At 36.0% G+C, this 15,495-nt stretch overlaps 1 protein-coding gene across 1 annotated transcript in view; it reads left to right on the top strand.

Moving 5' to 3' along the window:
- Positions 1-15,495, top strand: part of LOC110294998 (solute carrier organic anion transporter family member 6C1) — an 81,123-nt gene that overhangs the window by 44,546 nt on the left and 21,082 nt on the right. The window contains exons 7-9 of the mRNA XM_021163439.2: positions 2,070-2,214; positions 7,945-8,140; positions 12,697-12,850. Coding sequence (XP_021019098.1) covers positions 2,070-2,214; positions 7,945-8,140; positions 12,697-12,850 — 495 coding nt within the window. The remainder of the gene's footprint in view (positions 1-2,069; positions 2,215-7,944; positions 8,141-12,696; positions 12,851-15,495) is intronic.

Raw genomic sequence — 15,495 nt, 5'->3', positions numbered from 1 at the left:
CAAAATTGTAAGTACTGCAGAAGCTCATTGAGTAGTGATACCTTAAAATTTGATGAAGGAATTTGAATGCAAACTATTGTCCCAATAAACATTTGGGTAAGTTGACAGACATATAATGATCATTCTTGAAATAACGATGTCCATGTAGGAGATATCTAAACCAATAGTCTTTCAATTCAATGCAATGATAATATGGCATGCATTTTATATTTTAAGGAATAACAATTTTCTTATTTGAATATAAATAAACAATACTTATGGAGTAGACAACTTATAGTTGGTTATCTGTGTGTGTGTGTGTTAAAAAAATTAATTGCTACATAAAATAAGCAATGGAAAGATATTGTTTTTGGTATGCAATAACAAATATCAGAATTCCTATATCATTTTAAGTACACAGATTGTTTTCAGGCTTACAATATTATTTACAAAAAATAAAGTAGTTAAAGCTGACCTTGAATATATATATATATATATATATATATATATATATATATATATATATATCTTAAATAAGATTTAAGCAATGTAAAACACAATATAAATTTTATAAGTTAGATAACATAAAGGCAAAATGATTCTCCTGTTAATGAATCTGTATGCACTACAGTAGATTAGTAATGTTTACCTAAATATATGAAAGAAGTTAATATAATAAATAGTGAATTCTTATCAAATCAATAAAAACCATAAGGAAGTGTAATTGAATAGCACAAACAAACATACACAGTGAACACCTAAATTATATAGAGAAATACACAGGTTTGTGTTTATTGGCATGTAGATATTCATGTATGTTCAGGTTCACCTGGAAATATGTACGCCTACATGTGCTATCCAGGTGACTTCAGGTGTGCTTCCTCGGGAGCTATCCACCTTTAATTTCTTTTTTGAAACACGCCAGCCTGGAACTTGATGTGTAGGCTAATTAGCTTGCTAATAGGCTTCAGGACCATCCCCTATCCCCATCTCTCAGCACTGACATTCTGAGTGTGTAACTCCCTGTCTAGAATCTTATAAACATGAGTTATAGGGGAAGAGTTCAGATCCTTGAGAAAAGCAAGCATTTTACCAACTGAGGCATATCTCCATCCCCAAACTGCACATTTCCATTTGAAACCATAGAAATACAGAGCAAATGTTATCTTGTGTATGTCTGTATGAACAAATGTAGAAGCTGACAAAGGTCATCAAATATTTCCAATTATGTCATCTATGACAGTCAATGCTACTGCTGCATGACAAAACATAGTGGCATAACACAAAACTGTTTTAATTATCAGTGTAAAATTTAAATGAGGTTTAACCTTTAGTGGGATGACTAAAGCGCTCACAGTCTGAAGGACAAAATTATTTAGAGGCTTCATTGTTCTCATATTAGCTGTATTAATGGTTAGGTTTCAGAATACTCAGTTGTAGCCTGATGACAGTTGTAAGGTCGTCCCATTCTCAGTGACTTCTACAAGAGCCTACCAAACATTTGAGTATTTTTCTGATGAATCTTAGAGTATGAGAATTTTTCATTGTGAAACTGCATTCTCTCATATTGAGGTGCTATTATATAAATATACAACCTGAAGAAAATTTTGGACCAAAATTTGAAATAAATTACCCATAAACCTCTTAGCCCAAAAGCTCTTCTAAGAATACATAATTCTAAGCTACTCAGCCATAGGCATTGAAGAGGACTTCTTGCATGCAGGTTTTTAATGTAACCATGTTTGTGACACTGGTTAGTTAAACATTACATAAATATTTAACCTTATGTGAACCAATAAATACAGTGAGATCACATGGTGAAAAATTAGATAGTACTTACTGAGACAGAGAAATACAAAATATGAAGATATCTAATAAGGGACTGAGAAATACTTTCAATGAGCTACCAGATACATAGTTAAAAGGTATATTGTTGTAGAGATTAACCAAACTACAAGTTTCTTACTGAATATATCTATTGGGGACTTAGTTTGATTTTCAAATATGAAACATTAGGTTTATACTATAGAAAGACAGTTCTGCATGTGATGAGATAAAATTATTGTAATATGATCTGTTCTGTGTTTCAGCATATTTTGAAGAACCCACTGATGCTGACCCAGGCAATCTGCAAAGTCTCAGAGTATTTGACTTTTAATGCATCTCTATACTTTTTGCCCCACCATTTACAAACTCAGTTTTTAATAACACCTGGAATTGCCTCTCTGCTCACAGGTAGATATTTCCTCTTCCAGTGCTGTTTTAAAATTTTTCACAATGTGAATATTTAAGTGATATATATCATATATATATATATATGTGTGTGTGTGTGTGTGTTTGTGTGTGTGTTATATACATAATCAATGTGTATATATGTATATATGTGTGTGTATCTATATATTCATATTTAAGAAACATCATGTAAGCAGAAGATAGATAATGCAGTGTACTTGAGTGTCATTTGCTGAAACGATAAAAACAGGAACACTTCCAATGCTACATCAATATTTTTAATACATAAAATTTCACAATGCTATTCCTATAGTTCCCTACCATCCTGTCATCACAACTGTGTACCTGCCCATGTCCTTTCTTTCCTCCTTTAGGAAATAACTCAAGCCACAACATATTATTCTTTTTAAGTGCTTCTATACATTTCTGCTTATGTGTCTATCCTCAATGTTTTACTAAAACTTTTATATTTCCTAATGATTTATCTATTTCTTTCACCAGGAACTCTAGTTCTCAGATTCACATTAATTTGAACTTAATGAACTATAGTTATTCTTTTTTTTTCTTTACTGCAAGAGAGATCCCACTCTTTATCCATTATAGTGCTAAGAGATATAGAATTAGGTTTTATCTTAATTCTTCTAAACAATGTCATAACGGCTAAGTCCACTGATACTTTTTCATGCATATTTGTAAAAGTTGTTCTATGTTTTGACAGTAAACAGCAGTTGTTATTGTATACATTATCAATCTTAAAAATATATTGGGAATGTAGCTCTAAAAGACATTGTAAATGGAAATATTAAAAGGTTCTGGAAATAGAAATGTAACTAACCTAATAGTTCTTTTAGGCTATAAATGTCAAGCAGGCATGTTACAACATTTAGTATAACAAGTGAAACAATAAAAGAATGTTTACTTTAAACTTAAATAAACACAAAGACAGTAAAAAAAAGTGAATATAAACTATGTGCAGAAAACAAAGCAGTACAAAACAAAACAAAAAACAAATATTAACTAGTGCAGAAGCCCTTATCATTAGCGGATTATAAAGTTGTCCTTTGTATTTTTCCTCTTTTGGTTTTTTTCAGCTCATATTCTTCATGTGGTTTCTGTTTCCTATGCTTAAATAGAAAAACCATGAAGTATTGTGGGTATTCTAGAGTCTTGCATTGTTGTTAAAAATGTTCATGTTGACAATCTATGTAATATCTGAGTGATTGGTTCTCCCAATTCTAGTTCACAGGATGTTTTGAGAAAACATGCTATTTCAGCTAAGTCTCTGGAAATAGGATATATATTCAAACTGATCAGTATTAATATCTCTCACTAAGACCACTTCTAATTTCTATGTGTCCTGGACTATGTTCCTGGATTATATTGAGTACCCAGTGCATACAAGTAAAACACCATTACTGCCAGAATCCAGTAGACTAATCATGCACAGGGTTATAAATATTATAAAGTAAACATTTATTCAAGTACCACATTTTTAATTAATTGTTTTATTTATTTATACTCCAGATGTTGAGCCCCCATTCCACAGTTATTAATCACATTCCTCCTCCCCTTTGCCTCTGAGAGAGTGCTTGTCCCTAACTCCCGGGTATCTCCCTTTCCTGGGGCCTCAAATCTCTATAGGATTAGACTCATCCTCTGCTACATATGTGCTAGGGATTCTCAGACCAGCCCAGTATGCTCTTTGGTTGGTGGCTTAGTCTCTGGAAGTTCCCAGGGTCCAAGTTAGTTTAGAGTGTTGGTCTTCCTATGGAGATGCCATCCCCTTTAGCTCCTTCAATCCTTCTTCTAACTCTACCATAGAGGTCCCCAACCTCAGTCCAGTATCTGCATATGTCTCAGCAGCTGTTGGTACAGCCTCTCAGAGGACAACTGTGCTAGGCATCTTTGGACAAGCACAACATAGCTCAGGAATAGTGTCAGGGTTTGGTGCACACCCATGGGATGGACCCCAAGTTAGACCAGTCACTAGATGGCCTTTGCTTCAGTATCTGCTCCATTATTGTCCCTGCATTCATTTTAGACAACAATTCTGGATGAGAAAATTTGACTGTGTGTTGGTGACTCCATCCCTCCACTGGGGCCCTGTCTATCTACCAGAGGTAGACTCTTCCAGTTCCCTCTCCACACTGTTGTGCAACTTGGCTAAGGTCACACACATCGAGTCCTTGGAACCCCCAAATGCTGGATATCTTCATGCATTCTGCTAACCCTCTGGGCTTCTCTCCTATTTCTCTTCTTACCTGATTCTACCCTCAACCTTCTCCTCCCCTTTCTCCCACCGAGATACCTCCCTCCATCTGTCTCCTGTGATTATTTTGTTTCCCCTTCTAAGTGGGATTGATGCATCTTCACTTGGCCTACATTCTTATTAAACTTCTTATTATCTGTGGGATGTGTCATGAGAATTCTGGACTTTTTGGTTAATATTCACTTATCAGTGGGTACATACATGTCCTTTTGAGTCTGGGTTGCCTCACTCAGGATGATATTTTCTAGTTCCATCTATTTTCCTTCAAAATTCATGATATCCTTGTTTTCATGTTTGTTTTGTTGCTATTTGGAGGTTTTTTTTTGCATTTTATTAGATACTTTCTTTATTTCTATTTCAAATGTTATCCTCTTTCCTAGTTTCCTCTTCAAAAATCCCCTATCTCCTCCCCACTCACTCTGCTCACCAACCCAGTCACTTCTGCTTCCTGCCATTCTCCTATACTGGGGCATAGAATTTTTGTAAGACCGAGGGCCACTCCTCCCATTGATGGCCAACTAAGCCACCCTCTGCTACATATGCAGTTAGAGACATGAGTCCCACCATGTATTTCCTTTGATTGGTGGTTTAGTCCCAGGGAGCTCTGGTGGTACTGATTAGTTCTAGTTCATATTGTTGTTCCTCCTATAGAGTTGCAGACCCCTTCAGTTCCTTGGGTACTTTCTCTAGTTCCTTAATTGGGAAACCTGTGCTCTGTCCAATGGATGACTGTAAGCATGCACTTCTATATTTGTCAGACACTGGCAGAACCTCATAGGTGACAGCTATATCAGGCTTCAGTCAGCAATATCTTGTTGGCATCTGCAATAGTGTCTGGGTTTGGTGGTTGTTTATGGAATGGATCCCCAGGTAGGGCAGTCTCTGGATGGTCATTCCTTCAGTTTCTGCTCCAAACTTTATCTCTGTAACTCCTTCCATGGATATTTTGTTTCCCCTTCTGAGAAGGATCAAAGTAGCCACACTTTGGTTTTCTTTCTTTTTGAGTTTCATGTGTTTGGCACATTGTATCTTGGGTATTCTGAGTTTCTGAGCTAATATCCACTTATAAGTGAGTCCATACCATGTATGTTCTTTTGTGATTGGGTTACCTCACTCAGGATGATAGCCTCCAGATCCATTCATTTGCCTAATAATTTCATAAATTCATTGATTATAATAAATGAGTAGTACTCCATTGTGTAAATGTACCATATTTTTTGTATCCATTTCTCTGTTGAGGTGCATCTGTGTTTTCCAGCTTCTGACTCTTATAAATAAGACTGCTATGAACATAGTAGAGCATGTGATCTTATTACAAGTTGGAGAATCTTCTGGGTATATGCCCAGAAATGGTATTGCTGGATCTCCCAGTAGTTCTATGTCCAATTTTCTGAGGACCCACCAAACTGGTTTCCAGAGTGGTAGTATGAGCTTGCAATCCCACCAGCAATGGAGGAGTGTTCCTCTTTCTCCACATCGTTGCCAGCATCTGCTGTCTTCTGATTTTAGCCATTCTTACTGGTGTGCGGTGAAATCTCAAGATTGTTTTGATTTGCATTTCCCTGATGTTGAACATTTTTTCAGGTGCTTTTCAGACATTCAGTATTCCTTTGTTGAGAATTCTTTTTTTGGGGCTCTGTACCCCATTTTCAAATAGGGTTATTTGGTTCTCTGGAGTCTAACTTCTTGAGTTCTTTATATATATTGGATATTATCCCCCTATCAGATTTAAGATTGGTAAAGCTCTTTTCCCAATTTGTTGGTTGCCTTTTTGTTTTATTGACAGTGTCCTTTGCCTTACAGAAGCTTTTCAATTTTATGAGGTCCCATTGTTGATTCTTGATCTTAAATCACAAGCAATTGGTGTTCTGTTGGAATTTTTTCCTGGTGCCCATATCTTCAAGTCTCTTCCCCACTTTCTTCTCTATAAGTTTCAGTGTCTCTGGTTTAATGTGGAGTTCCTTGATCCACTTAGACTTGAGCTTTGTACAGGGAGATAAGAATGGATCAATTCCCATTCTTCAACATGCTAATCACCAGTTGACACAGCACCATTTGTTAAAATGTTGAGTTTTTTTTCCCACTGGATGGTTTTAGCTCCTTTGTCAAAGATGAAGTGACCATAAATATGTGGATACTTTTCTGGGCTTTCAGTTGTATTCCATCGATCTATTTCTCTGTTGTTGTACCAGTACCATGCATTTTTTTTATCATAATTACTCTATAGTACATCTTGAGGTCAGGGATGGTGATTCCATAAGAGGTTCTTTTGAATTTGAGAATAGTTTTCGATAGCCTAAGTTTTTTGTTATTCCAGATGAATTTGCAAATTGCCCTTTCTAACTCAGTGAAAAATTGAGTTGGAATTTTGATGGGGATTGCATTGAATCTGTAGATTGCTTTTGGCAAGATAGTTATTTTGACTATATTATCCTGCCAATCCATGAGCATGGGAGAGCTTTCCATATTCTGAGACCTTTGATTTCTTTCTTCAGAGACTTGAAGTTCTTATCATACAGATCTTTCACTTCCTTAGTTAGAGCCACACCAAGGTATATTATTTGTAACTATTGTGAAGGGTGTTCTTTCCCTAATTTCTTTCTCAGCCTGTTTATCCTTTGTATAGAGAAAGGCCACTGATTTGTTTGAGTTAATTTTATATCCAGCTACTTCACTGAAGTTGTTTATCAGGTTTAGGAGTTCTCTGTGGATTTTTGGGTCACTTATGTATACTATCATATCATCTGCAAATAGTGATATTTTAACTTCTTCCTTTCCAATTTGTATCCCTTTTATCTCCTTTTGTTGTCTATGTGCTCTGGCTAGGCCTTCATGTACTATATTGAATAGGTAGGGACAAAGTGGGCAGCCTTGTCTAGTCCCTGATTTTAGTGGGATTGCTTTAAGTTTCTCCCTATTTAGTTTTCTGTTGGCTACTGGTTTGCTGTATATTGCTTTTATTATGTTTAGATATGGAAGTTATACTCTTGATCTTTCCAAGACCTTTATCATGAAGGGGTGTTGGATTTTGTCAAATGCTTTCTCAGCATCTAATGAGAATGATCATGTGGTTTTTGTCTTTGAGTTTGTTTATGCAGTGGATTACATTGATGGATTTCTGTATATTGAACCATCCCTGCATCCCTGGTATGAAGCCTACTTGATTGTGATGGATGATCATTTTGATGTGTTCTTGGATTCGGTTTGTCCTTATTTTTAATAGCTGCATAATATTCCATTCTAAATGAACCATATTTTCTGTATTCATTTTTCAGTTGAGGGGCATCTGGGTCGTTTCCAGTTTCTGGCTATTATGAACAAGGCTGCCATGAACATAGTGGAGCATGTGTCCTTGTGGAAATACTGTTTTCTAGATATTTTTGTTGGTTTGTTTAGAAATCTGTACTAATTTTTCAATGCTTTCAACAGATTATGTTTAACAGTATTTTATTTTCCATTCTCAGGAGCATTTGTACTTCCTGGAGCCATAATTGGCCATTTTCTTGGCGGTTTAATTGTTGACAGATTGGAAATGACTAATAAGAACAAGTTGAAATTTACCTTAGTGACAACTGTTGTATCAGTTGGGCTTTTCCTGTTAATCTTTTTCGTAGAGTGTCAAACAACAACATTTGCTGGAATCAATGAAGATTATGATGGGTAAGTATAAATTTGTGTACTATATTTTAATCATATCTGAAAGGATATTATGTAACTTTTGGAATTATTAATCTTGCAAATGAAGTATAAAACATGGACCATGGCTTTACTTTTCATATTAAGTATTCATATCTCATAGAGTTATGTTTATTTGTTATGCATTCACGAGTCATTTGTGATCAAAACTTTGTTTTAAGGTATGTAGGAAGTACAAAATGTTACTAGAACATGTATAATGTGATTTAACTTTGTGTTCTTGAACCGATCTCTCTAAATCTACTCTTTGATATCTACAAGGTAGAGAGATCAGGTCAGATTCTTTAACAAGACATAATACTAATAATTTAGGAAGAGGCTTGTAAATGGAACTTAATAATAATTAAAATCTGCCTTTTCAAAAACTTGTTCTTCTGTTTTCTAGGGGGGCATGGTTCAGACAGGGACTCCCTAAGCATACCTGGCTGTCCTTGAATTCACTATAACAGCCTGGTTGCAAACTTAAGGAAATCCACCTGCTTTTGCCTGAGATCCTGAGATTTAAGTTGTGTACCACTATGTCTGGATTTCGTGGACTCTTTTAAAAATTAAGCCACAGATTGTAAACAGAATTTCAGCAAATAATGATGATACACACATGTAAAAATGCACATAGAAATTAATTCACTCCCGTTAGTTAGAAAAAGGTGTCCCATATCAGGATGCCTAGATGAGTAAAATCATACTGTTACAAGAATTGTGGATAACGTTGAATCTCCTACACACTGCTCGCAGAAATTCAAACAGGAACTGAAGGCATCCCTGCAGGTTTCATGGAATCAGAGAAATGACCTACAAAGAGGTTACAGTAAAATCTCAGTTCATTTTGATCTTATCATCTTGGATCAAACTCAGGAGTCTGATGCCATTTTGTCTGTTTTTAATTTTTTATCCAAACTACTCATCTGCCATCCTTTCCAACTTCTGCTTACTGAATTTCAACCTTGAGTACAGGAAGACAAATGTTACCATTCACTATACCCTTTCTATACTCACAACCCTTCTTCAATATTCTCTTTCTCTCAAGGTAGGTCAGGTTCTGTTCTCAGTGTATCTCTGTTCTTCATTTGTTAATTTATAGATGAGGTCAGTTAATGAAGAGCCTCATTCTTGCTGCTGTGTTTTAGGGGTTGCATTTCTTTCAAAATTCAACTGTCTCCAGAAAGCAACTTAGAGAACAGATTCAAATCAATAGTAGCTATAAGCAGAGAAAGATCACATCTAATTGATTTAACCCCAAATTTTTAAATTTTATTCTATTATTCATCTACAACAAAAGCGAAGTCCTCATTTAAGCATTGATTTGATGGGCAGGAAAGGAGACTATCCTCCACACATTGAATGAATGCCCACTCTATCAGGAAGTTTAATCAGCATAAGCTAAAGTACTTTATGTCCTAGCTGCAATTGTTCTGTACTATATCTTGGGCTCTTTCTGATATTATTCATTATGAAGAAACTGATACTGAGTTATTCCTGATATGAGGGGGAAATTCTCATGAAGGGACCTTTGATACTGAATTACCACTGCTTTGAGGAAAAAAATAACAAATAAAGAAAACAAAAACAAAAACAGAATCTAAGCTCTTGTTGAAGGTCCTGGAGCTCTACCTGCCATTGCTTGTAACTCAGGTGTTGCTGCTCTGCACTACTGGGCTCTTGACAGGAAGGTCTGACAAGAGGCAGGGAGAAGGAGAGCTCTGAGTTCTGGTCAGATCATGAAGAGGGTAAGTCCTGAACCTGTGTAGCTAGCCTGGAGCCTTAGGAGGTGTGGAGTCCATTCTGCCTGCCTTGTGTAGATGTGACTGGCAGAAAATTCTATCTATCTATCTATCTATCTATCTATCTATCTATCTATCTATCTATCTATCTATCTATCCATCTATCTATCATCTATCTATCACAATGGAGTACTACTCAGCTATTAAAAAGAATGAATTTATGAAATTCCTAGGCAAATGGATGGACCTGGAGGGTATCATCCCGAGTGAGGTAACCCAATCACAAAAGAACTTACATGATATGTACTCACTGATAAATGGATATTAGCCCAGAAACTTAGAATACTCAAGATACAAGATACAATTTGCAAAACACATGAAACTCAAGAACGAAGACCAAAGTGTGGATAGTTTGCCCCTTCTTAGAATTGGAAACAAAACACCCATGGAAGGAGTTACAGAGACAAAGTTTGGAGCTGAGACAAAAGGATGGACCATTTAGAGACTGCCATACCCAGGGATCTATCCTATAATAAGCCTCCAAACGCTGACACCATTGCACACTCCAGCAAGATTTTGCTGAAAGGACCCTGATATAGCTGTCTCTTGTGGGGCTATGCTGGTGCCTGGCAAACACAGAAGTAGATGCTCACAGTCAGCTATTGGAGGAGTACCCAAGGAGCTAAAGGGGTCTGCAACGCTATAGGTGGAATAACAATATGAACTAACCAGTATCCCCGGAGCTTGTGTCTCTAGCTGCATAGGTAGCAGAAGATAGCCTTGTCGGCCATCATTGGGAAGAGAGGCTCCTTGATCTTCCAATCTTTATATGCCTCTATCTATCTATCTATCTATCTATCTATCTATCTATCTATCTATCTATCATCTATCTAGCTATCTGTGTTTTTCAAGAACAATTGACAGGAATTCTTATCTCTCTTCTCATAGGCTATCTTCATATTCGCTATAGCTATGAAGATTTTATTTTTTTTTTATGTTAACATACATCTTATTTATTGTACAAAATGATTTGTCACAAAGACTGAGAAGTTAGTACTACTCTTCTAAGAGTCGAGAAACCTTTTCTGTAAGAGGCTTAAGTATCCTGAAACTCTAATATCCATTTAAAGAAAAAAAAATCTTATATTCTCATAGGGCACCGTGCTCTATGTTTTGGATAAATGGAGGGGAACTCCTGTAGGTACCTCAACAGGGATAAAAATAAACTGATGAGACATGAGAATAAATACTTGGTTCTGATTGACTTTGTCATTTGGATCAAATTTCACAGAATCTGATGCTGGGCAGTTTTATTCAAACACAGATTTATTTAGGGAAATGTTTATTGGTATAATAAAATCCCCAAATAAAATGCACAAAGAAGCATAATTATACTGAAACTCAACTGAAGGTCCCTGTCATTTCTTCCAAGAAAATTGATTATAGAGATAGGCTTCAGTACTAGTTTAATGACATAAGGAAGGATCTAGTGTGGTCACAACCATACCTATAGTGTAGAGATTGTATAGGCAATTAGTCACCTCTAGTTCTGGTTGTGGGAGCTCTGGCAAGCTGATAGATGTACAGATAATGTAAGGACCATTTAGGTTCCCTTCAGTCCTGGCTGAGAGAGCTTAATATGGTCTGCCTCAACAGATAATACAGATCACCATGCTAGTAATACATCCAATTTGCAGATTTCTGGATGGAAGGGCCTGTATATACATATAGTCCTTTGAGAGAAAACTCTGTGTGTTTAACATTTCTGGTTTCTCTGGTGATCTATGATCACAAGAGTTTTGTGTGCTTAATAATAAACCATGTTGAAAAACTGACAGTTATTTGAAAAGAATTTTTTAAAGGTGGCTAGAGATGTGGTTCAGTGTTTAAGAGCACTTGTTCTCCCTCCAGAGGCCCAGGTCTGGTGCCTAGTACCCACATGAAGGAACATAACTGTATAATCTCTAGTCCAAATAGATCCAATGACTTTCTTTTGCTTCCATAGGTACTGCACTCACACAGTACACATACATACATTTGAGTAAAGTACACACACACACACTAATTCTAAAGTAGTTACATTAAAACCTTTTATACAGTTTAAGTATTCTACTTATACAAAAACCATGAAAACAAATTTTACATAAGAGCAAACAAAGATCATTAGTTCAAAAGAAACAAGGAAAATTTAAGTGTCATGTGATTACTTTTTATAAAATCCCAACACGTGAACAGGAAGAGAGTACTAATAAGTAATAATATGTAGGAAATAAGTAATAAATAAGTCAGTAAGTACTAAGGTGGTAAAGTTAATCTTTGAATTTTAAGTGGTTAAGATTTTATTTGTAAAAAAGTCTCTGGAGAACATTTTATTACATCATCAAAATATTTTTTGTGGTACTTTTAATATATATATATTAATGTATATAATAAAACATATATTTTATGTTTGAGTGTCCACTTTCATGTACTATATGCATGGCTGCTGCCTAAAGAGAACATAAGAGGGCACCAGACTCCCTGGAACTGGAGCTACAGATGGCTGTGAACTGCCATATGGATGTTTGCCATGGAATTTTGCTCCTCTGAAAGAGCAAGAAGTGATCTTAAGAGCTAAACCATGTCTCCAGGACTATAGAGTGGAACAGCCTTAAATGTGCATTTTATTATGTTTTTATACCTGAGTAAACTTGTGAAAAACATTTCCATAAGTATATTGATGGAACTTGTGGATATCTAATGTACATATTAACAATTTAAATGATGGTATTATAATTGTTCCTGATCTCAACTTCACAGCTATGGTCAACTTGGAAACCTCACAGCTGACTGCAATGAGTACTGTGATTGCACGACTTCCCTCTATAGTTCCATTTGTGGAAGAGATGAAAAAGAATATTTTTCTCCCTGCTTTGCAGGCTGCAGAGCTACTAAAGTATCCCAGACTGAAAAGGTAAGTTTTCTTTTGCTTCTTCATCTCTGGGAAGGTGCTTAATGCGTAGGTAGTGATTAGAATTTACTTTAATGTTAACAACATGGAAATAAAACCTAGTTTTTGTTTACTGAATTCCTTTCAGCAACACCCACTGTACTTTGAACAAAAACCTTTACATGCAAAAATGTCACTCAGTGCTATCCTGTGAGTCAGCTTTCCTTCAAATGTATCTTGTGCTGAGATTCAAAATGCCTACTCTGTATTTTCCTGATACTTTTCTATTTCTGCTACACAGCAATTCAGATGTGGATGTGATTTTCTTTTTTAGTTGAGGCATAGAAACCAGTGCTCCACCACTGAGCTACATCTCCAGTTCTCAGTTTTTTTGGTTATGCACCAGTTTTCACCCTATATGTATGTGTAGAGAATATATATATACATATATATATATATATATTCTTATATAAAACTAAGAGCTATAGAGAACTCATATGGATGGGGAAAATATGGCTTAAGTGAATTTAATATGCACAAACGTCATTACATATCTCATGGCAGTGACTTGAACCTTCCTACTTCCAGGACTGCTGCCATCACTCACAACTGATCTCTCTCTCTCTCTCTCCCTCCCTCCCTCCCTCCCTCCCTCCCTCCCTCCCTCCCTCCCTCCCTCCTTCCCTCCCTCTCTCTCTCTCTCTCTCTCTCTCTCTCTCTCTCTCTCTCTTTCTTTCTTTCTTTCTTTCTTTCTTTCTTTCTTTCTTTCTTTCTTTCTTTCTTTCTTTCTTGTTTTTATAGTCCCGTTTCTGTTGTACAGAGCAATTGCCTATTCTATCACTTGTCTAAATTTGTAGGTTTCTCCTTTTTTAAAATTTGTGTGTGCATGTTTTGATGTGTGTATGTGTGAAGCACAGTGTGCATGCGTATTAGTATTTGATTCTTCAAAATGGAAAATGTATTTATTTAGAAATTAAGTAAGTGGAGTACCAGTCAGAGGACAATGTCTAATGTCATTCATCAGGATCAGTCCATGTTGAGTTTTGAAACAGTCTTTCACAGGCTTCAAGCTCTCCCAAGTAGGCTAGAGTACCTGGCCTCAAAAGTCCCAAGGAGCCTCATATTTCTGCTTTTGCAGCAGTGGGCTTACAAGCACACCACCATGCCAGGCTTTTAATGTGAGTGTCTGTGATCAAAACCAGGCTCCCATTCTCTCACTGACTGAATTATCTCCTCAGCCCCTAGGTGCATGTTTCATGTCTGCGAATTATGTTTTCTTTAGCTTTTACTTTTTAATTAGAACAAAATTATGGACATAGGTACTAAAAAACCTTTATTTTATTTTATTTTATTGGTTGGGAAACTTAATGACTGCGACATTTCACTAGGTATTTTATGGTTTATAAGTTCATATGTGTGTGTGTGTGTGTGTGTGTGTGTTTCTGCCTCCCTGGTGCTGAGATTACAATTATTGTTCTGTGTGCTCTTAAAAAATTAGATCTCTAAAACAATCTTTCTACTTTGCTTAGTAAAAATCAACTCTGTTCATGATTGTACACAAAACAAAGTATTAATATAACCTTTCATAGTCTTGTTATTGTCCATATTTGAAATTTCAGATAAAAATCCATTAATAAAATGAATAATTGTATACTTTTTAATTGCCTTCAATTAACACTGATGTACAAGAAATATAAAACTAACTTGCATTTACTATTCCTAAAACTTGTAGAACTCTTCCTTGTTTATAATTATATACCCACAAACAACTAAATAAACAGCAATTCACCAACAGATAAAATACCTCAGATTTTCCAAATAATTTTGCATTTATAAATAACGTATGGCAGGCAGGTTTAGTATGAGAATATTTATTAAAAGTAGGCATTTTAAGCTGTGTGTGATGGCATACGCCTTAGTTCCACTACTCTGGAATCAGAGGCAGACAGACATATGAGAGTTCAAGTTTACATAGTGAAGCCTTCTTTTTTTAATTTTTATTTTATTTTTTATATTTTTATTATTTTCTTTATTTACATTTCAAATGGTATCCCTTTTCCTAGTTTCCCCTCCAAAAAATCCCCCATACCTCCCCGCTCCTCCCCCTGCTCCCCAACCCACCCACTCCTATTCCTGGCCATGGCATTCCCCTATACTGGGGCATAGGACCTTCACAGAACCTAGGGCCTAGTGAAGCCTTCTTAAAGAAATGCTGAAACAACAGCAGCAGCAGCAGCAGCAGCAGCAGCAGCAACAACAACAACAACAACAACAACAAATGGGATTTCTCCATGAAGAGCACACCAATTGCTTATCGAATATCAAATATTTCAGATGCAAACTATACATACAAGTAATATTATACAGACTGAAGAAGCTGCATTTGCATGTGTGTGTGTATGTGTGTCTGTGTGTCTGTGTGTGTGTGAGAGAGAGAGAGAGAGAAACAATACAAAAAAGATTTAAAAAGGAACAGTGCAACATATTTGAAATAGGGACACATAGAAGGCTTTGAGAAGAAGAAAGGCAGGGGAAAATGACATGAGTACATATCACTAAATAAAATATTATAACAGCAAAAGCAAACCAAATGCTGGAAAATCTCTGTTGGATACTAATTTAGTTTTTATTCATACCATAATAAGGCTATTATCTCCTGGTTCTTTCTG

The sequence above is a fragment of the Mus caroli genome, unplaced genomic scaffold (genome assembly GCF_978045245.1).
Source record: "Mus caroli unplaced genomic scaffold, Mus_caroli_1 scaffold_1, whole genome shotgun sequence".
NCBI classification, from domain to species: Eukaryota; Metazoa; Chordata; class Mammalia; order Rodentia; family Muridae; genus Mus; species Mus caroli.
This window is presented reverse-complemented; position numbering and strand designations above follow the sequence as displayed.